The sequence below is a fragment of the Amblyomma mixtum genome, chromosome 8 (genome assembly GCF_055824585.1).
Source record: "Amblyomma mixtum isolate Tamu chromosome 8, ASM5582458v1, whole genome shotgun sequence".
In the NCBI taxonomy this organism is placed as follows: Eukaryota; Metazoa; Arthropoda; class Arachnida; order Ixodida; family Ixodidae; genus Amblyomma; species Amblyomma mixtum.
Genome location: NC_143019.1, coordinates 82,472,013 through 82,487,043, shown reverse-complemented (window position 1 = coordinate 82,487,043; position 15,031 = coordinate 82,472,013). Strand labels below are relative to the sequence as shown.

At 46.9% G+C, this 15,031-nt stretch overlaps 1 protein-coding gene across 1 annotated transcript in view; it reads left to right on the top strand.

Moving 5' to 3' along the window:
* Nucleotides 1-6,055: 6,055 nt before the first annotated feature.
* Nucleotides 6,056-15,031, top strand: part of LOC149333221 (Na(+)/dicarboxylate cotransporter 3-like) — a 43,799-nt gene continuing 34,823 nt past the window's right edge. The window contains exons 1-2 of the mRNA XM_089558592.1: nt 6,056-6,252; nt 14,684-14,833. Coding sequence (XP_089414718.1) covers nt 6,142-6,252; nt 14,684-14,833 — 261 coding nt within the window. The 5' untranslated portion in view covers nt 6,056-6,141. The remainder of the gene's footprint in view (nt 6,253-14,683; nt 14,834-15,031) is intronic.

The window sequence follows — 15,031 nt, the reverse complement described above, 5'->3', positions numbered from 1 at the left end:
TTCGAACAGCCAATGACTGGAATGACCTTCCATCCGAAGTGGCGACCATCATCAATCCTGTTCCATTCAAAACCGCCAATGAAGACCATCTGTGTTTATATTAACTCTTTTGTTTGCGCACCCCTCATGTAATGTCCCCTGTGGACCCTTGAGGAAACAATAAATAAACAAATAAATAAAAAGACGGGCAGTGCGCATATCTTCACCGCTGCACGACTGCCCCAGAAGTGGTAGGAAGACTCTGAGGGATCTATGACTGTAGAGAATGAGCAATTTTACATATAATTGAGGGAATTTACCCATTATCGCTATCCGAACAACTGCCACCGTCAGCACTCGGTCTGAACACTAAAACCGAGGGGAAATCCTAACTGCTAGCACACCTATTTCGGATTTCGCCTAACTACGCAAAACGCCCATCATTTTTTGAAACTTTTTGGCGCAAGGGACTGTTAGTAGCACTGCGTTAGAAATGACAAAAAGAAATGGTGCCATGGCAACGACGTGACTCTTCCGAGTCCTTACCAATGACTGCGAGATCGTGACGTTTCTCTCTGCGTGGGAGTGGTGACGACCTTTCCACGTGCGGCAAGACCGTCATCTGCCCCATCCGTCACTGCCTCAGAAGTCTTCGCAGCGCGAAAGCGGAGAGCAATTAGCAGGCGAGACAGCAGCAAGAACGACGGGAGCTCGTGACGCTGCCAAGAGTGACGGTCACGTCGGTTGCGACAGTCGGCCGACTGGATAGTTGCTACCAAACAACGAAAACGCAGTGACCTTTGCAAGAAATTTACAACCCGATTTTTTTCTACTCTGAAGTCGTGTCGCCAAGAGAATATGACGTGAATATTACCTACGTCAAGAATACATATGCAGTTATAGATGGGCTAGACGAACATTAAACAATGTTCGCTGTTCTTGTAAACCACCGCAACGGCTCGTATCCAAACAAGCAAGGGACAAAATACAGCGCTGAACGGAGCTTCTTCCACTACTTCGAGGGACGTTGCGCTGGTTTACAAGAATCACGTCTGACCAACTAGCCAACCAGTTCATGTTGTAATGTTCGCTGGCCATTTTGTCCTCCGTATACTCCTCAGTCGATCTAGCGCCACGCATACATCGACAGCCGAACTGAACTCCAGCAATCAAATCCGATCATGCATTACATGAGAGCACTTCAGGCCATATTTGCCACGATTTTGGTGTAATGAAAATGAAAATTAGTTTTCAGGAAAAAAAATTGCGTAGTAACGGTCCCGCATATCTCGGTGGACACCTTAACCGCGCCGTAAGGGAAGGGATAAAGGAGGGAGGGAAAGAATAAAGCTAGAAATAGGTGCCATAGAGGTCTTCGGAATAATTTGTACTATCTGGGGATCTTTAATCTGCACTGACATCGCACAGCGCACGGGCAATTTTGGTGTCACTTCTTTTTCCGAAACACCCTGTACCGTTCATGCAGTAAACGCTCTGCAGCATATTTCAAGCTTGAACGCCTAGTAAGGAAACTGTGGCGCGTTTTCATGTATTACACACTGAGACCACAGACGAGACCCTTCACTATGACATATGCGCCATCGTATGGACCTGGCATTTATCCCAGCTCAGGAGAGCGTAATGATTTCACTCCATTTTACCCCTCGCCATAGGCTCTGGTAAGGCAACGCCCCCTCTTTCGTCGACATGTAAAGTAAACGGAATAAAATAGAGTAAATTTAGTAAAACTTCAGAGATAAAGTATTCTGGAGCCTCATGTCCTAACTAGTAACTTCGTGGTCATATTAATACGTCATTTGCCACCTGTCGCAGCTCTCGGTGACATAGGCTGTTGGAGCTGACGTCATGCTCTTGGCGGCCGAAGGAGACCCACGATACCACTTACTTAGTGTTCTACACGCTCATACCAGGCTGGCAGACAGGCGCCCGCGCTGACGAGTGAGAGCACTGCGAGCCTTTTGATAGGTGTGATGAGCTTTAACGGCGCTAATCTCGTCTTGTGAAAGAAACTGCGGGCTTGTTGCACGACGAATTGTCCGAACACGATCCTTGGAACTGGGCTGGACTGGATGGGGTGGCAGTATAGGGTGAGCACGATACCTTTCTTTCAACTGTGCAGTCAGCTTCCGGTTAAGCAGCGCCGCCTTGCGGAAAATGAGAACGCGCAGTGGCACAATTAGGAGACCAAATTGTGCGACACTTGAGGACGTGCCCAGCAAAGGCTTCTGTTAGAAAACGGCTCCTCAGGGAGATGGCCCTGCGGGGGAACCGCGATCGTGATTATGAAAAGTGGACAATGGAAAATCACTACATCGGCAAACTCTGCGACTACCTCAGCGGAACTGGCATTCACTCCTTCTTTTAACTTTCTACCTCCTGCATCTCACACCCTCTTTCTCAGCTTATGCCTCTGGACCACTTCTCGAATAAAAATATTCCGAACGGTTCTTTAGTCTTTGTACGTCAGTCACAATACTGCTGAAGATCCTTTTGTACATATAGTTCGATACTGATAGCAATAAAAAAAATAATATCTGTAGTGCATAGGGAAGAGACGGGCCTTCGAGCGCGTACGACAGCAGGGCGAATCTCCTATTAGGAAATAGTTATTTTCTTGCCTTTAGCTTAAAACTATTCCTGCATGCATATCACTTGCCATCTCGCCTGTGGCATTTTCAAGTTCTTTTGAGCCAAAAATGATAAAGTGCAACAAAAAGACGAACAGCCAACTAAATTTACCTAGTCAACGTTCTTACTTTCGCTTTTAAGGTAAATGAATAAATCGCTATATTCAAGGTCGCCAAAATGCATGGAAAGCCCACTGTTTAAAATTTCGGAATCAGCATCACGGCTCGCGGCACCGAACATGAAAAAAAAGCTCTTTTGACAGCTCATCAATTAGGCTTTCCCAAGTTTAAAATCGATAAAATAGCGTCGTTTGGCTCAAATAATAGAAGACGTTCACCTAATGCCAGTGATGATGCCGCGCACAGGGACACCATTTGAACAATCTTCATTATTGCAAAGCCAACTTAACGGGCTGTCAAAAAAGTATTTTTCACGTTCGGCATTTCAAACCATGATTCTGATTCAGAACTTTTGTACACTCGGCTCGCCTTCCATGCTACAGGCCTTTAATTTCGCAATACAATTTAGCACCATAAAACGTCGATCATTTAATTTTACCTAATTATCCGTATTTACATGCCCTCTATCGCACAAGGTATGTCCGCCTTGACGTGCAATCCACCTGCACAGTCCGTACCGACGTATCCTTCAAGGTTTTGCAAAAAAAAAATCTGTAATAAATAATTGGCACACACCCTACAAGCACACACGCAACAAATAAAACAGCCGTACAAAGTCGTGTGGGATTGTGTCGTGCGTCGCTCGTTCTCGTCAGCATGAAGCGCCGCAAATGGGGAACGCATCCCTTCCGGCGCATTCTTCTAATTTGGATAGCTACGCTATGAAGATGTCACATCTATCGTCTTGCTTCAGTTGAGGCACGACAGTCAATAACTATCAAATGCTCGAATGCACATTTCCCTTGCGTGATTTCCCCTCGAAGCTGTGCCCGTTCTAGCAGAGCATATCAGAGTTTGGACAACAATAAAAGAACACTGACTTCGTGCTGTGTATTCCTTAGTGAAGATTAGTGTTGTGCCTTTTGACAGCTATAGCTAGAAATCCATAAGTATAAATTTGAACCGAAGCGCCACCGCAAGTGTTCCGAAAAGGCTACTACTATGCCCAGCACAAGGTGATAACAACTCTTACGATAGTGAAGATAGAGTGACTTTGCGACGAGCCCACTTATAAGTAACCTGACGGCCACGCGGACTGCGTTCGTTGCATCCGAGGTTCGTAGTAAGTCGACTTTCTTTATCACTAACAGAAATACGAAGTCGTACAAAAGTGCCGTTTATTTCTTTAAAAACAGTCTGTTAGGGGCACATCTGTTTCCTCTGCGCTTTCCGTGCTCTGCACTGCGGTCACGTGCTGCTTGCGAAGGCCATTTCTACCGACGAACCGCTTTAGGCACGCGATTCACTAATCGCGATTGAAGCTTCGCGGCAACTCGCTGCAGTTCGGCTTCATCGCTTACGATCCCCGCAAAGTTGAACGGACACAGCGATGAAGCTAGCGCAGCGCACGTGTGGTCTCCTTGCTGCCTGCACGCGAATGCAGCGCCAAAGGTGTGAAGCCGGTTGCGTAGGTGACACACGCCAAGTGAACGGCTGAGTGAGCAAGACACCCGTATTCAAACTTGGCAAATCGCTGCAATTTGTTGACCATCTATACCGTGTACTGTAGTTTCTCTTGCAACGCTGCCCCTTTCACGCGCCGATCACGCTTTTTCTTCAGCTTTAGAGGGCCTTCCTAGCCGGTACACACACGCGCAATGACTGACCTTGTAGCCTGTAGGCGCTCCTTTGACTGGCGGTTACCTAAATTTCTCTACCGACTTTTTCTAGCCTTTTTTCCTTGAGGGGGGGGGGGGGGGGGTCATTACGTCTTTTCGGAACGAAGGAGGACAAGAGAGAAGCAGTGGGGGGGGGGGGGGGGGGGAGGTGCTTTTTTCTTTATTTTCCTTTCAAGTTGAATACAAAAACATTTGCAAAATCTCCTGGGCCAATAGCCAAATCTTGTACAGGCCCGTTATACGCAGTCGTTATTTCAGCACCAGGCTACAAATAATTTCGGTTATACATGATCAGTCAACATAACAATGGCGGTCGGCCCTCAGCAGTCGAGATAAAAAAGAACACACACAACTCTCAACGTTCAAAAAGTAGAAACGCATAAAAGAGAACAGGAAGAGCCATTTTTTATCTCAAGTGCTACTGTGTTCCATACTTTCGCCATACTTTCCATACGTTCCATACTTTCGATTGTATTAGACGCTGTCCATAGGTGTTTCGGGACCTGAAGCGCATTTTTCTGCTTTAAGGGCGAGTTTACGATGCTTCCTCGTTCTCTTTAACCATGTGGTATCAGCCACAAGTTATTTGTTTGGTCTGAGATGCCAAGCATTTGGTAAAATTGGCAAATTGGTTTTTGAAGAAAGGAAATGGCACAGTATCTCTCTGGCATATACCGTTGGACACCTGAACCACGCCGTAAGAGAAGAGAGGAAGGTGGGAGTAAAATAAGAGTGACAAAGTTGCCCTAAATGATATTCTGACGGTAGCACCCCTCTCGTTCGTAATAAGCGAGAGTTCATTACCCGTGCGGCCGTTATAAGTGGTTCCGTCTGTATTAACTTTGAACCACTGATGCCCACAACTCCTTCCTTGCATAGCTTATTGAAGGTGCTCCAGTACGATTGGGCCGCCATCCACACATTTCGGCTTCAACCGCAGGTTCGTTAGTCCATGACACGCATATATGCCGCCGCGGTGGCTCAGCGGTTATGGTGCTCGGCTGCTGACCCAAAAGACGCGGGTGCGATCCCGGCCGCGGCGGCTAGAATTTCTTTGGAGGAGAAATTCTAGAGGCTCGTGTACTGTGCGATGTCAGTGCACGTTAAAGAACCCCAGGTGGTCGAAATTTCCGGAGCCCTTCACTACGGCGTCTCTCATAGCCTTAGTCGCTTTGGGACGTTAAACCCCATAAACTAAACTAAACTAAGCATATATGATTAATATTCAGTGTCCCGCGGTTTGCATGGGCCGTTTTATGTGCGTTTTTACAGTGGCATTCGTATGACGCCGTTTCTATTAGCTAAATTTCATTGGCATTCGAAAAAAGTCTCCGAGCTTCCTTTTTTCTCGCACTATTGAAAATCCCATCTCTCATATGCAATGAGCTGAGGTACCGCCGAAGTCCACGTGTGCCGTCAGCCGCCGCACACCGGTACGACACGAGACACGTGACCTTCAAAGAAACCAGTGAACGCACGAGGCAACCTCTGCGAAAAGGCGGCGAACGCTGCTGGCACGCTGCCCACCATTCGTTCGGAGTGATCCTTCAGGCTTCCGTCTTGGAGTGGCGTCACCAGCGCTCAAACGCTGCTCCGCTCCGCCTGGCTGGCATTATGAATCCGCCTCTCTACCTGCGAAGCGGTTCACGAAGCTAGTCACGTTTTCTACCTCCGCGCGTCTACGCTGAAGTTCTCTCTAGACTCTTGGTGCAGCCATGGGTACGGGAAAAAGGATAGTGCTGCAAGTCCTCGGATACTGGAGACAAATTCTGATGGTCACGATTCCTTTGATGCTACTGCCGTTGCTGTTCTTAGAAGATGTTCAGGTGAGCGTTGACAGAACGTCCGTTTCACATACGGTGTTTACTTAGAGCTTAAGATCTCGGCCTAGATGCGACGCTAGCGGTCAACTTCAGGTGAGCAGAACGGCGCGTCAAGTACTGTACAGAGAAGCAAAACGCACTCAGACACACTTGAGCACAAACAAGGTTCTGCAGTCTACTAGCTGTGCACTTCGAAGTAATCCCAGCGCTTTCCGTAAACGCTCGAGCTATACTAATCATATACGCTTATATAGCATTAGTAACAGTCATTTGCTTCTTAAATGTTCCTACGGATAATTCAAAGCTAACATGCTTTAATGAAACAGAAGCAGGTGAACAAGTTTTATAGTATTCTTGTGGGAAATGCATAGTGTAATGGGTAGAAAGACAACTTTTTACGGATTTTCGTGCATTACACGTACTGATCTTGTGTCCATATCATTAGAAGGTAAGCTGAGTCGTTACAGCTCATTCGTCGTCAGTGCAGAGTTAATTACAGGTTTAGAAGCTTGGCAAGAAAGCAAGCAGGAAACTTCAGATCCTAGAAATGGGGCACCTCTAGCACGCATGAACACAAAATGCACTCAGGTATACACATTAAAGCGAATATAGTTCGGCGGTGTGTTTATGGTTGTTTATGCGTTAGGTTAATATTGGCATCTTCTTTAGATGCTCAAGATATCGTTGGGCCAGAAACAAAGATATTTTAAGACCCACCCTTTTTCCGGAATTTTATTGCGGATAAAGCAGACGACGTTAAATAATAAAGAGCACATAATCGAATTCTCTACGTTACTTTTGGTAGTGTGCGTGTAACCAGAAAGTTTATCGCAACAAACTTGTTTTTCTATGCCTCATAGTAACTTGAAGAGAAAATGCACTTAACGGGATCAACGTAAAATAATGTCAATGGCGCGACCCAAAGTTTAAATTACAACGAGTCATAAATAACAAGAGATGATATCTCCCTGAGTGCTAGAATCCCCTGTAGCTCGTGCTCGCTGACCCTTGCAGAGGCTTTTCACAGGCGGATCGCTTCGCTAGTTAATGCTGGAAACTGATGTAACAACAAAAGCTGCGACAGAGCTATTTTAACGGGATGCCTTAAGGCCTCTTTCGTAGATATATGTAATTATGATACGCCATTCACGTGTACAGTATTCCTCAGTTTTCCGCAGGCCGCTAGAACGGTGCACTGCGGTGCAAAGAAAGAGAAATTGGTTCATTATGCTACGTTACACTACGCTACGTTGCGTTGCGCCAAACTTACGCGTACGTTTACGTTGCGCCACGTTGCATTGCATTGCGCTGCGACAAGCTGACGCAATAAGGCTACGTTATGTTACGTTACGTTATGTTACGTTATGGTTACTAATGTATGCCGGTTTTAACTTGCCATACCTGCACTTGGGCTTTGGGAGACGCCGTAGTGGAGGGTTGTGGATTAATTTCAAGAACCGCGGGTTCTTCAAGCGTTTAAGGCGCTTTGGACACAATTGCGTACACTTCCAACTCGTAACTTTTATCTCGAAATGTGCTTTATCTTATCACTAATTTCTTCGCTTCAGGTTAAATTACCATCCTTCAGCTTGCCTATACTGCACTTTTTTATGCCAACTAGCTAAAACAGGAAAAAAAGTCTAATGATGACTTTTCATGCGTGAGCGTGAAATATCGTGCAGTAGCGTTAGTTACGAAGGGCACTAGAGGTTCATACCTACTAAAGGTATTTGAGCTAGACGACTTTACCATAAAGACCTTTGGCCTAAAGGCCTTTACCCGGAAGGCATTTACCGTAAAGGTCTTTACCCCAAGGGCCTTTGACATAGAGGTCATTACCCTGAAGGCATTTACCTTGACGACCTTCACCCAGGTGGAGGCCCTCAACCCGATGGGCTGTTTCACAAAGCAGGCTTCAGGGACGTAGTACATATGCCCGAAATCGAAAAATGCGCATTCAGGAGACAAAAATTGAGGAGACAAATACCCACACATGGAAAAGGTCATTCTTTAATTTACATTGATAGATTCCTGGGAGTCCTCATATCGCTCCTGGCGCAGTGGTGCAGCGGTTCAGCGGTGTGCCACCACCCTGGGATGACAGGTGATCCCAGGGGTGGGCCTTGTGCGACCCAGGTTGCTCTTCCGTAGCGATCAATCATTAATTGAACTGCCACCTGCCACGGTAGGCAGTTAGTCTGCTCCCCGTCCGGTGGGCAGGTTGGGATGCCGTCTCAAGGTGTTTTAATATTACTTTTTATAAACTTTTGTGGCCGTTTGTAAGCTATTTTTAATGTGCGGGTAAAAAGGGAAATACTGGTGTTTTCAGTTGCAGAGCTCACGAAATGGCTTTCTTTATCCCTGGATATGGTATTCAGGCAAAAAAAGAATGGCTGAGGCTTAACTTGGTTAAGCCTGGAGAATGCGAAGCATCATCGTGTCGCGTAATTTGGAGGCGCACAACCACAGCGACGCCGCGAGGTGGGCCCCCGTTTCTCCACTGTCGTGACGTCATCAAGTCACGTGGTGTGACGTCATGTATCACGTGATTTGGAGGCGTACAACCACAGCGACGGCGCGAGGTGGGACCCCGTTTCTCCACTGTCGTGACGTCATTGTGTCACGTGGTGTGACGTCATGCATCACGTGATTTGGAGGCGCACAACCACAGCGACGACGCGAGGTGGGCCCCCGTTTCTCCACTGTCGTGACGTCATCGTGTCACGTGGTGTGACGTCATGTATCACGTGATTTGGAGGCGCACAACCACAGCGACGGCGCGAGGTGGGCCCCCGTTTCTCTACTGTCGTGACGTCATCGTGTCACGTGGTGTGACGTCATGTATCACGTGATTTGGAGGCGCATAACCACGGTAAAATGCTGAAGTGGTAGCTAAAGTAGTATGCTTCTCATAAAAAAAGCCTACTAGTGCTTCTTAACCTTCCCGCTATCGAAATGCGGCAGCGGGAATTCGATCCCGCGATCACGGGCGCGGCAGGAGAACGGCTTAACTACTAAGTCACTGTTGCAGGTAAAGAGGAATTAGAGAACGCTTACTGGTTTACAAGTGAATTCGTCTTGCATGTGGGGCTTGTAGCCATAATGTTTACGCTTGCGCGGGATCATCAAATGGCTTTACGTTCCTTTCTGTGTAGCTCTGCCGTTACCAAGAGCTGTGAACCCGTTCCGGGAATATTTGCGCAGTAGGTAATCGACAGGCGGGGTGACGGTGAGAGTTCTGATCAAATGCTGCTTTCTTTTTTGGTGGCCAGCGCACCGCTTCAGTGCTTATCATGAGATTGGCAAGCGCTATACATTCAGCAAGACCGCAAAAGACTCCATGCCATTTTTGTGCCACACCCCGCCCTCCCCCCATTGCATTTGGTCAGCGTGCTTGGGTGGCGTTCGGGCCAGTTTCTGCGGGTGGGATTCAGGTGTCACGCAAGCAGTCACGTCCGGTGCATTTGTTGTTTTCGGCACAAAAGATGTTTATACAGTGTATAGCAGTAAACTGCCGAAACAGGGGGAAAAATTCCGATATTTTCTAGTCAGCAACATTAAGTCACTGAAAGAGCGGTTCAGAAACTGGAAACGTTCGGTGAAGTTCTTAGCAATTATATTACACACGCGATTAGTAGAGCACCACAACTGCATCCCTACTGGTGATTTCCCAGTTTCCGAAGCCGTATTAGAACAGCAGTCCATGGTATGATCTGGGAAATCTGCTTCTCTAATAGCACCAGCTTATATAGGATGATTAGATACATCGGAAACTCCTTGAAGGTGTTTGTTTTCTCTCTAATTGGAGGCGAAAACTTTTTATGCAGGCAACATAAGAAAAAAAAGCTTTCATAGCTGCGTACAGAGACCAAAGGCACAGGTGCTGGACCGCCACTCATTAAATAGGTATTTTGGACAAAAATGGGCATAGGACAGGTCCCAGGTAATCATGAACCGAGTCCAAAAATTAAAACATCGGCAAGCACCCAAGTGGATTGTTTCCAGCCATAAATTATTTTCCGTAGCGAGTTAAAAATAAAAATGACAAAACAAAGCGAAACTGCCAAATCCAACAGAATGAAATCGAGTGGAGCTAGCAGAAGCCGCTTAGACAAAATAATATATGAGATAGCAGTGAAGCAATCGAAATTCTGATGCAATATATATAAGAAATGACAACGACGTGCTAACTGCGTGAAAGGCAAACAGCCTATACGATTAAGACATAGCAGTACACGTGAAAGCGATGCAGTGGAAACCTCATGGGGGTTTCGGTAAAGGATAACGAAGAAAGCGTAAAAGAAAAAACGAAACCGCAAACTACGTCGAACCAGTCAAAGAAGAAAAAGCTGAAAAAAGTTGGAGTAAAGCTCTTGGAATATAAGTCGTTAATCAGATCTCGGTTACAGTACGCCAGCGAAGTTTCGAATTCTTTCAAGAAGAAAGACAATTACAAGCTTGAAGAGTACAAAAATCAGCAGTTCATTTCATACGCAATCGCTACCACCGGTGTGATTCCCCATCTGAAATGACGAGGGTTAATAAGGTGAACCCTTGGAGAACTGCAGAAAGCTAACCAGAATAATATTTCGGTCACTAACAGTTTCGTCTGAACCCATCAAAATCCTTGCAACCTTCTTCATATAGTATTCCAAGGCATTACCGTCCTCATAAATCATCGGCGCGGTTTATCCGCACAAAAACTTTAAATAATTTTTCTTTACAAATACTATCCGAATGGAACAGTCTATCCTGGCATGTGTTTCCACCCGAAGATGCGCTTTCTGCAATTTAACGATTCTAAAACATTTACACCCGCCGCGGTGGCTCAGTGGTTACGGCGCTCGGCTGCTGACCCAAAAGACGCGGGTTCAATCCCGGTCACGGCGGCGGCAGAATTTCGATGAAGGCGAAATTCTAGAGGCCCGTGTGCTGTGTGATGTCAGTGCACGTTAAATAAGCCCAGGTGGTCGAAATTTCCGGAGCCCTTCACTACGGCGTCGCTCATAGCCTGAGTTGCTTCGGGACGTTAAACCCCAATAAACCAAACGATTCTAAGACATTTAACATTTGTAGCTCGTTTGTCGTACCTTCTGTTGTTTTCTTCCTTTGTGTTTTGTTCATCGCTTGTACAGAATCCTGTGCTTGGCAATTTTTAACGCTCGTCTCCTGCATACTGTCACACTCCTGCTGGGGTCTTTGCAGCCTGCAGTACTCTATAAATAAAAAAATAAAAAATAAATAAAACTGCCTGAAACGCTTGCTAAGAATAACATGCCGCGATTTACAAAACTATATAACGCTAAAAACAGATGTTGCGAATGCACAGTTCTAGAGAGTAAGCATATGAAGCCAATACGTGATATCAGCGCCAAATGCACAGTTCATAGACAGTAAGCATATGAAGCCAATACGTGATATCAGCGCCAAATCATGAAAGTAAGAATTACGAGGAACTTTAGCGGCTAAAGTGGTGAAAGGCGAAAGCCTGAGTGCTGCATTCTGCTACGCGATTGTTCACTGCAAATTTTGTTGGTGCATTAACTGCCAATTAATGACGCTTAAGCTTCGCCTTTAGGAGTGGAACGCGACAGCGTGTTGTAGCGCTGCCACGGAGTCCAAGGAACGCCACCACCCGTTCGGCGCGATGCGTTGCCCTTTGAACGCAACGCTTTTTGAGGAAAGGAAATGGGGCTGAAATTCTCTGTCATCTCGGTGGACACCTGAGCCGCACCGTACAGGAAGGGAGGATGTGTGAGTGAAAGAAGAAAGAGGGGCGTAATGAAGGAAATGAAAATTGTATTTGAGGAAATGAAATTACGCAGTAACTGTTTCACATATCTCAGTAGACACTAATCGAAAATTGTATTTGAGGAAAGGAAGTTGCGCAGTAACTGCCTCACATATTTCGGTGGACACCCGTCAAAATTCGCGCGCGGTGACGTCACGACAATTTGGACCAATCCGAAACGCGGACAAATACGCCTTGCTCGTCGGTAAATTGGTTTTTGAGGAAAGGAAATGTATCTGTCTCTCATAGCTCAGTGGACACGTATACCTCGCCGAAACGGCAAGGGAGGAAGATGGCAGTGAACCAAGACACGTATTCACTAGTCGCACGTTTGTTCATTCCAAATCATCGAGCTGGCATGGCGTAGTGGTAGTGTGCTCGACTCGCACTCCGGAGACTGGGGTTCGATTCCCAAGCTCGGCCAATTTCCTACTCGGTTTTATTTATTTATCTGGTCTGACTAGAAAGGTTAATTAGACTAATTGGTTAAGTAAGCAATTAACTAAACTAAGTCAAACTTACTTAAAGCATCACTATACGGTCCCTTTAATTGGTTGCATGGTTAGTAGCCAAAGTACAATTGGCCCCGATTGAAATTCGCGCACTGTGACGTCACGACCGTTTCGACCAATTGAAAAGCGTGACATTTCTGTCGACAACTCCTGCTTACAGCGATGAGGCATTAAAGGCTTCCACGTTAACAGTGACAATATACCTCAAAGAAGGGTAGTTTTTCTTGCGCGCTTCATCCGGTCTACATGCTTCGCGCCCTCCATTAATCTCGCAAGTAATTTTCTTTGCGCTCAATTCCGTTCTTTCGGCGCCTCTGAATTTTGGCGAGCATCCGCAGTCCTGCAAGTGAATGACTACATGCGAGAATGTCTGTTTGCTTGCACTGTAATGTTTTTCTTGGTCTGCAATTCCGGCATCGGCCGGTTTGGCCAGTTTGACGGATGCACTTCTTGCGACATGTCTGCGGAATGAAATAAGCAGCGACCTGAGCACATTCTACGAAACGCCGATGGGGCTGAATGACGCAAGGAGTGATTTCCTTTCTCGCTTCATTTGCGCGTCCGCAAAGTGAGGTCGAACAGTCTCTGGCTACGAAGAACACTTCAACGCCCACTCTCTTTCTTAGTTATTCGAGCTGTGGCATTTCCATTTCTTTCTATCTTCCTTCATTTCTTCCTTCCTTCTTTCTTTAAGATGATACCATACACAGTGCCGAAGGAGGCATAGCGAAACAGCCGGAAAGAACTAGACGAGCCTCTGTTAACCTGCCACACGTTGGCAGCGACGGCCACTCTTGTACTCCGGATTTCTGCTACCTTAGGCGAACGGTATATTCTTTGCTTTTAATTCTTCAGCGCTCTTTCCGCGCCGAGGTGAGGGCCATTGGCGAGTAGCCAGCTTTCTACAGCCTAATCCCCCCTTGAGAAACTGCGCTCTGCATTGTGTGCACGTCTTTGCGAAGTATTTGCTAACGCTGAGTTGTGTGTGCATGTGTGTATGCGTGCGTGTGTGTGTGTGTGCGTGTGCGTGCGAGCGCGTGTGCGTGTGTATGTGTGTGCGTGCGTGCGTGTGCGCACGCGCGTGTGTGTGCGCGTGTGTGTGTGCGTGTGTGTGTGTGCGCGTGTATGTGTGTGCGCGCGTGCGCGCGCGCGCGTGCGTGTGTGTTTGTGTGCGTGTGTGCGTGCGTGTGTGCGTGTGCGTGTGTACGTGCGTACGTGCGTACGTGTCTGTATGTGCGTGTGTGTAAGCGCGTGTGTGTATGTGCGTGTGTGTGTGCGTGTGTGCGTGCGTGCATGTGGGTGTGTGTGCGTGTGTGCGTGCGTGCGGTGTGTGTGTGTGTGCGTGCGTGTGTGTGTGTGCGTACGTGCGTACGTGTGTGTATGTGCGTGTGTGTGTGTGTGTGTGCGTGCGTGTGTGTGTGTGTGTGTGTGTGCGTGCGTACGTGCGTGTGTGTGTGTGCGTGTGCGTGCGCGTGTGCGTGTGTATGTGTGTGCGTGCGTGTGCGCGCGCGTGTGTGTGTGTGTGTGTGTGCGTGTGTGCGTGCGTGCGTGCGTGCGTACGTGTGTGCGTGTGTGCGTGTGTGTGTGCGTGTGTGTGTGTGTGGGGTGTGTGTGTGTGTGTGTGTGTGTGTGTGTGTGTGTGTGTGTGTGTGTGTGTGTGTGTGTGTGTGTGTGTGTGTGTGTGTGCGCGCGCACGCGGGACTACAAGGAGGCCCCTTTATCGTTAGCAAGCTTCTATTTTTTTTCTTGCAATAAAATTTTTCTTTAAGTCTCTCACAAAGAAAACGTGTGGAGCTCACGGTTTTAGGCTCCCTTGTATGTCTTGACACACGCTTTGCTAGCTGGACTTATAAACAGTTTTTAGGTAATTAGTCGCCGTAAATATCAGACCAAGTAAAGATATACTAGTGGTTCAGGTGCACAACTTTTACCGAAAAAGTGCTTATTTCCTTCACCTAGAGTCTTACCTCATTTTATTCATACTAGTTTTTCATAATTGCGCGTTATAGCAATGGTCATTTTCTTATCTACTATAAAACACAATTGAACACAACTCAAGTGAACTTCATATTGCTCGCATTTATTCAGTGCACTCTATTGACGTTTGTCTCTGTTGTCATTTTCTTTGCAGAAAGCTCGTTGTGCCTACGTCGTCAGCATCATCGGCCTGTACTGGATCGTGGAACCGATACCACTGGGAGCCACATGTCTCATTCCCATTGTTCTCTATCCGATACTCGGGGTGCTCACTACGGAGAGAACATGCCAACTCTACATGAACGTATGTTCTCAACTCTATTGACAAGTGCGCTATACAGTGCCCAAAAAACTACCAAAAATTCAGCACGTCAGAGCATAAAGTTGGGCTAGTTCGCTTTGCGTTTCTTACAGACATTAGCGCAAGAAATACCGAACATACAGAAGAGGAAACACGAGCGCTAATGCCGTCCCTTCTGCACAGCCCCCTTCAAAAGTACAC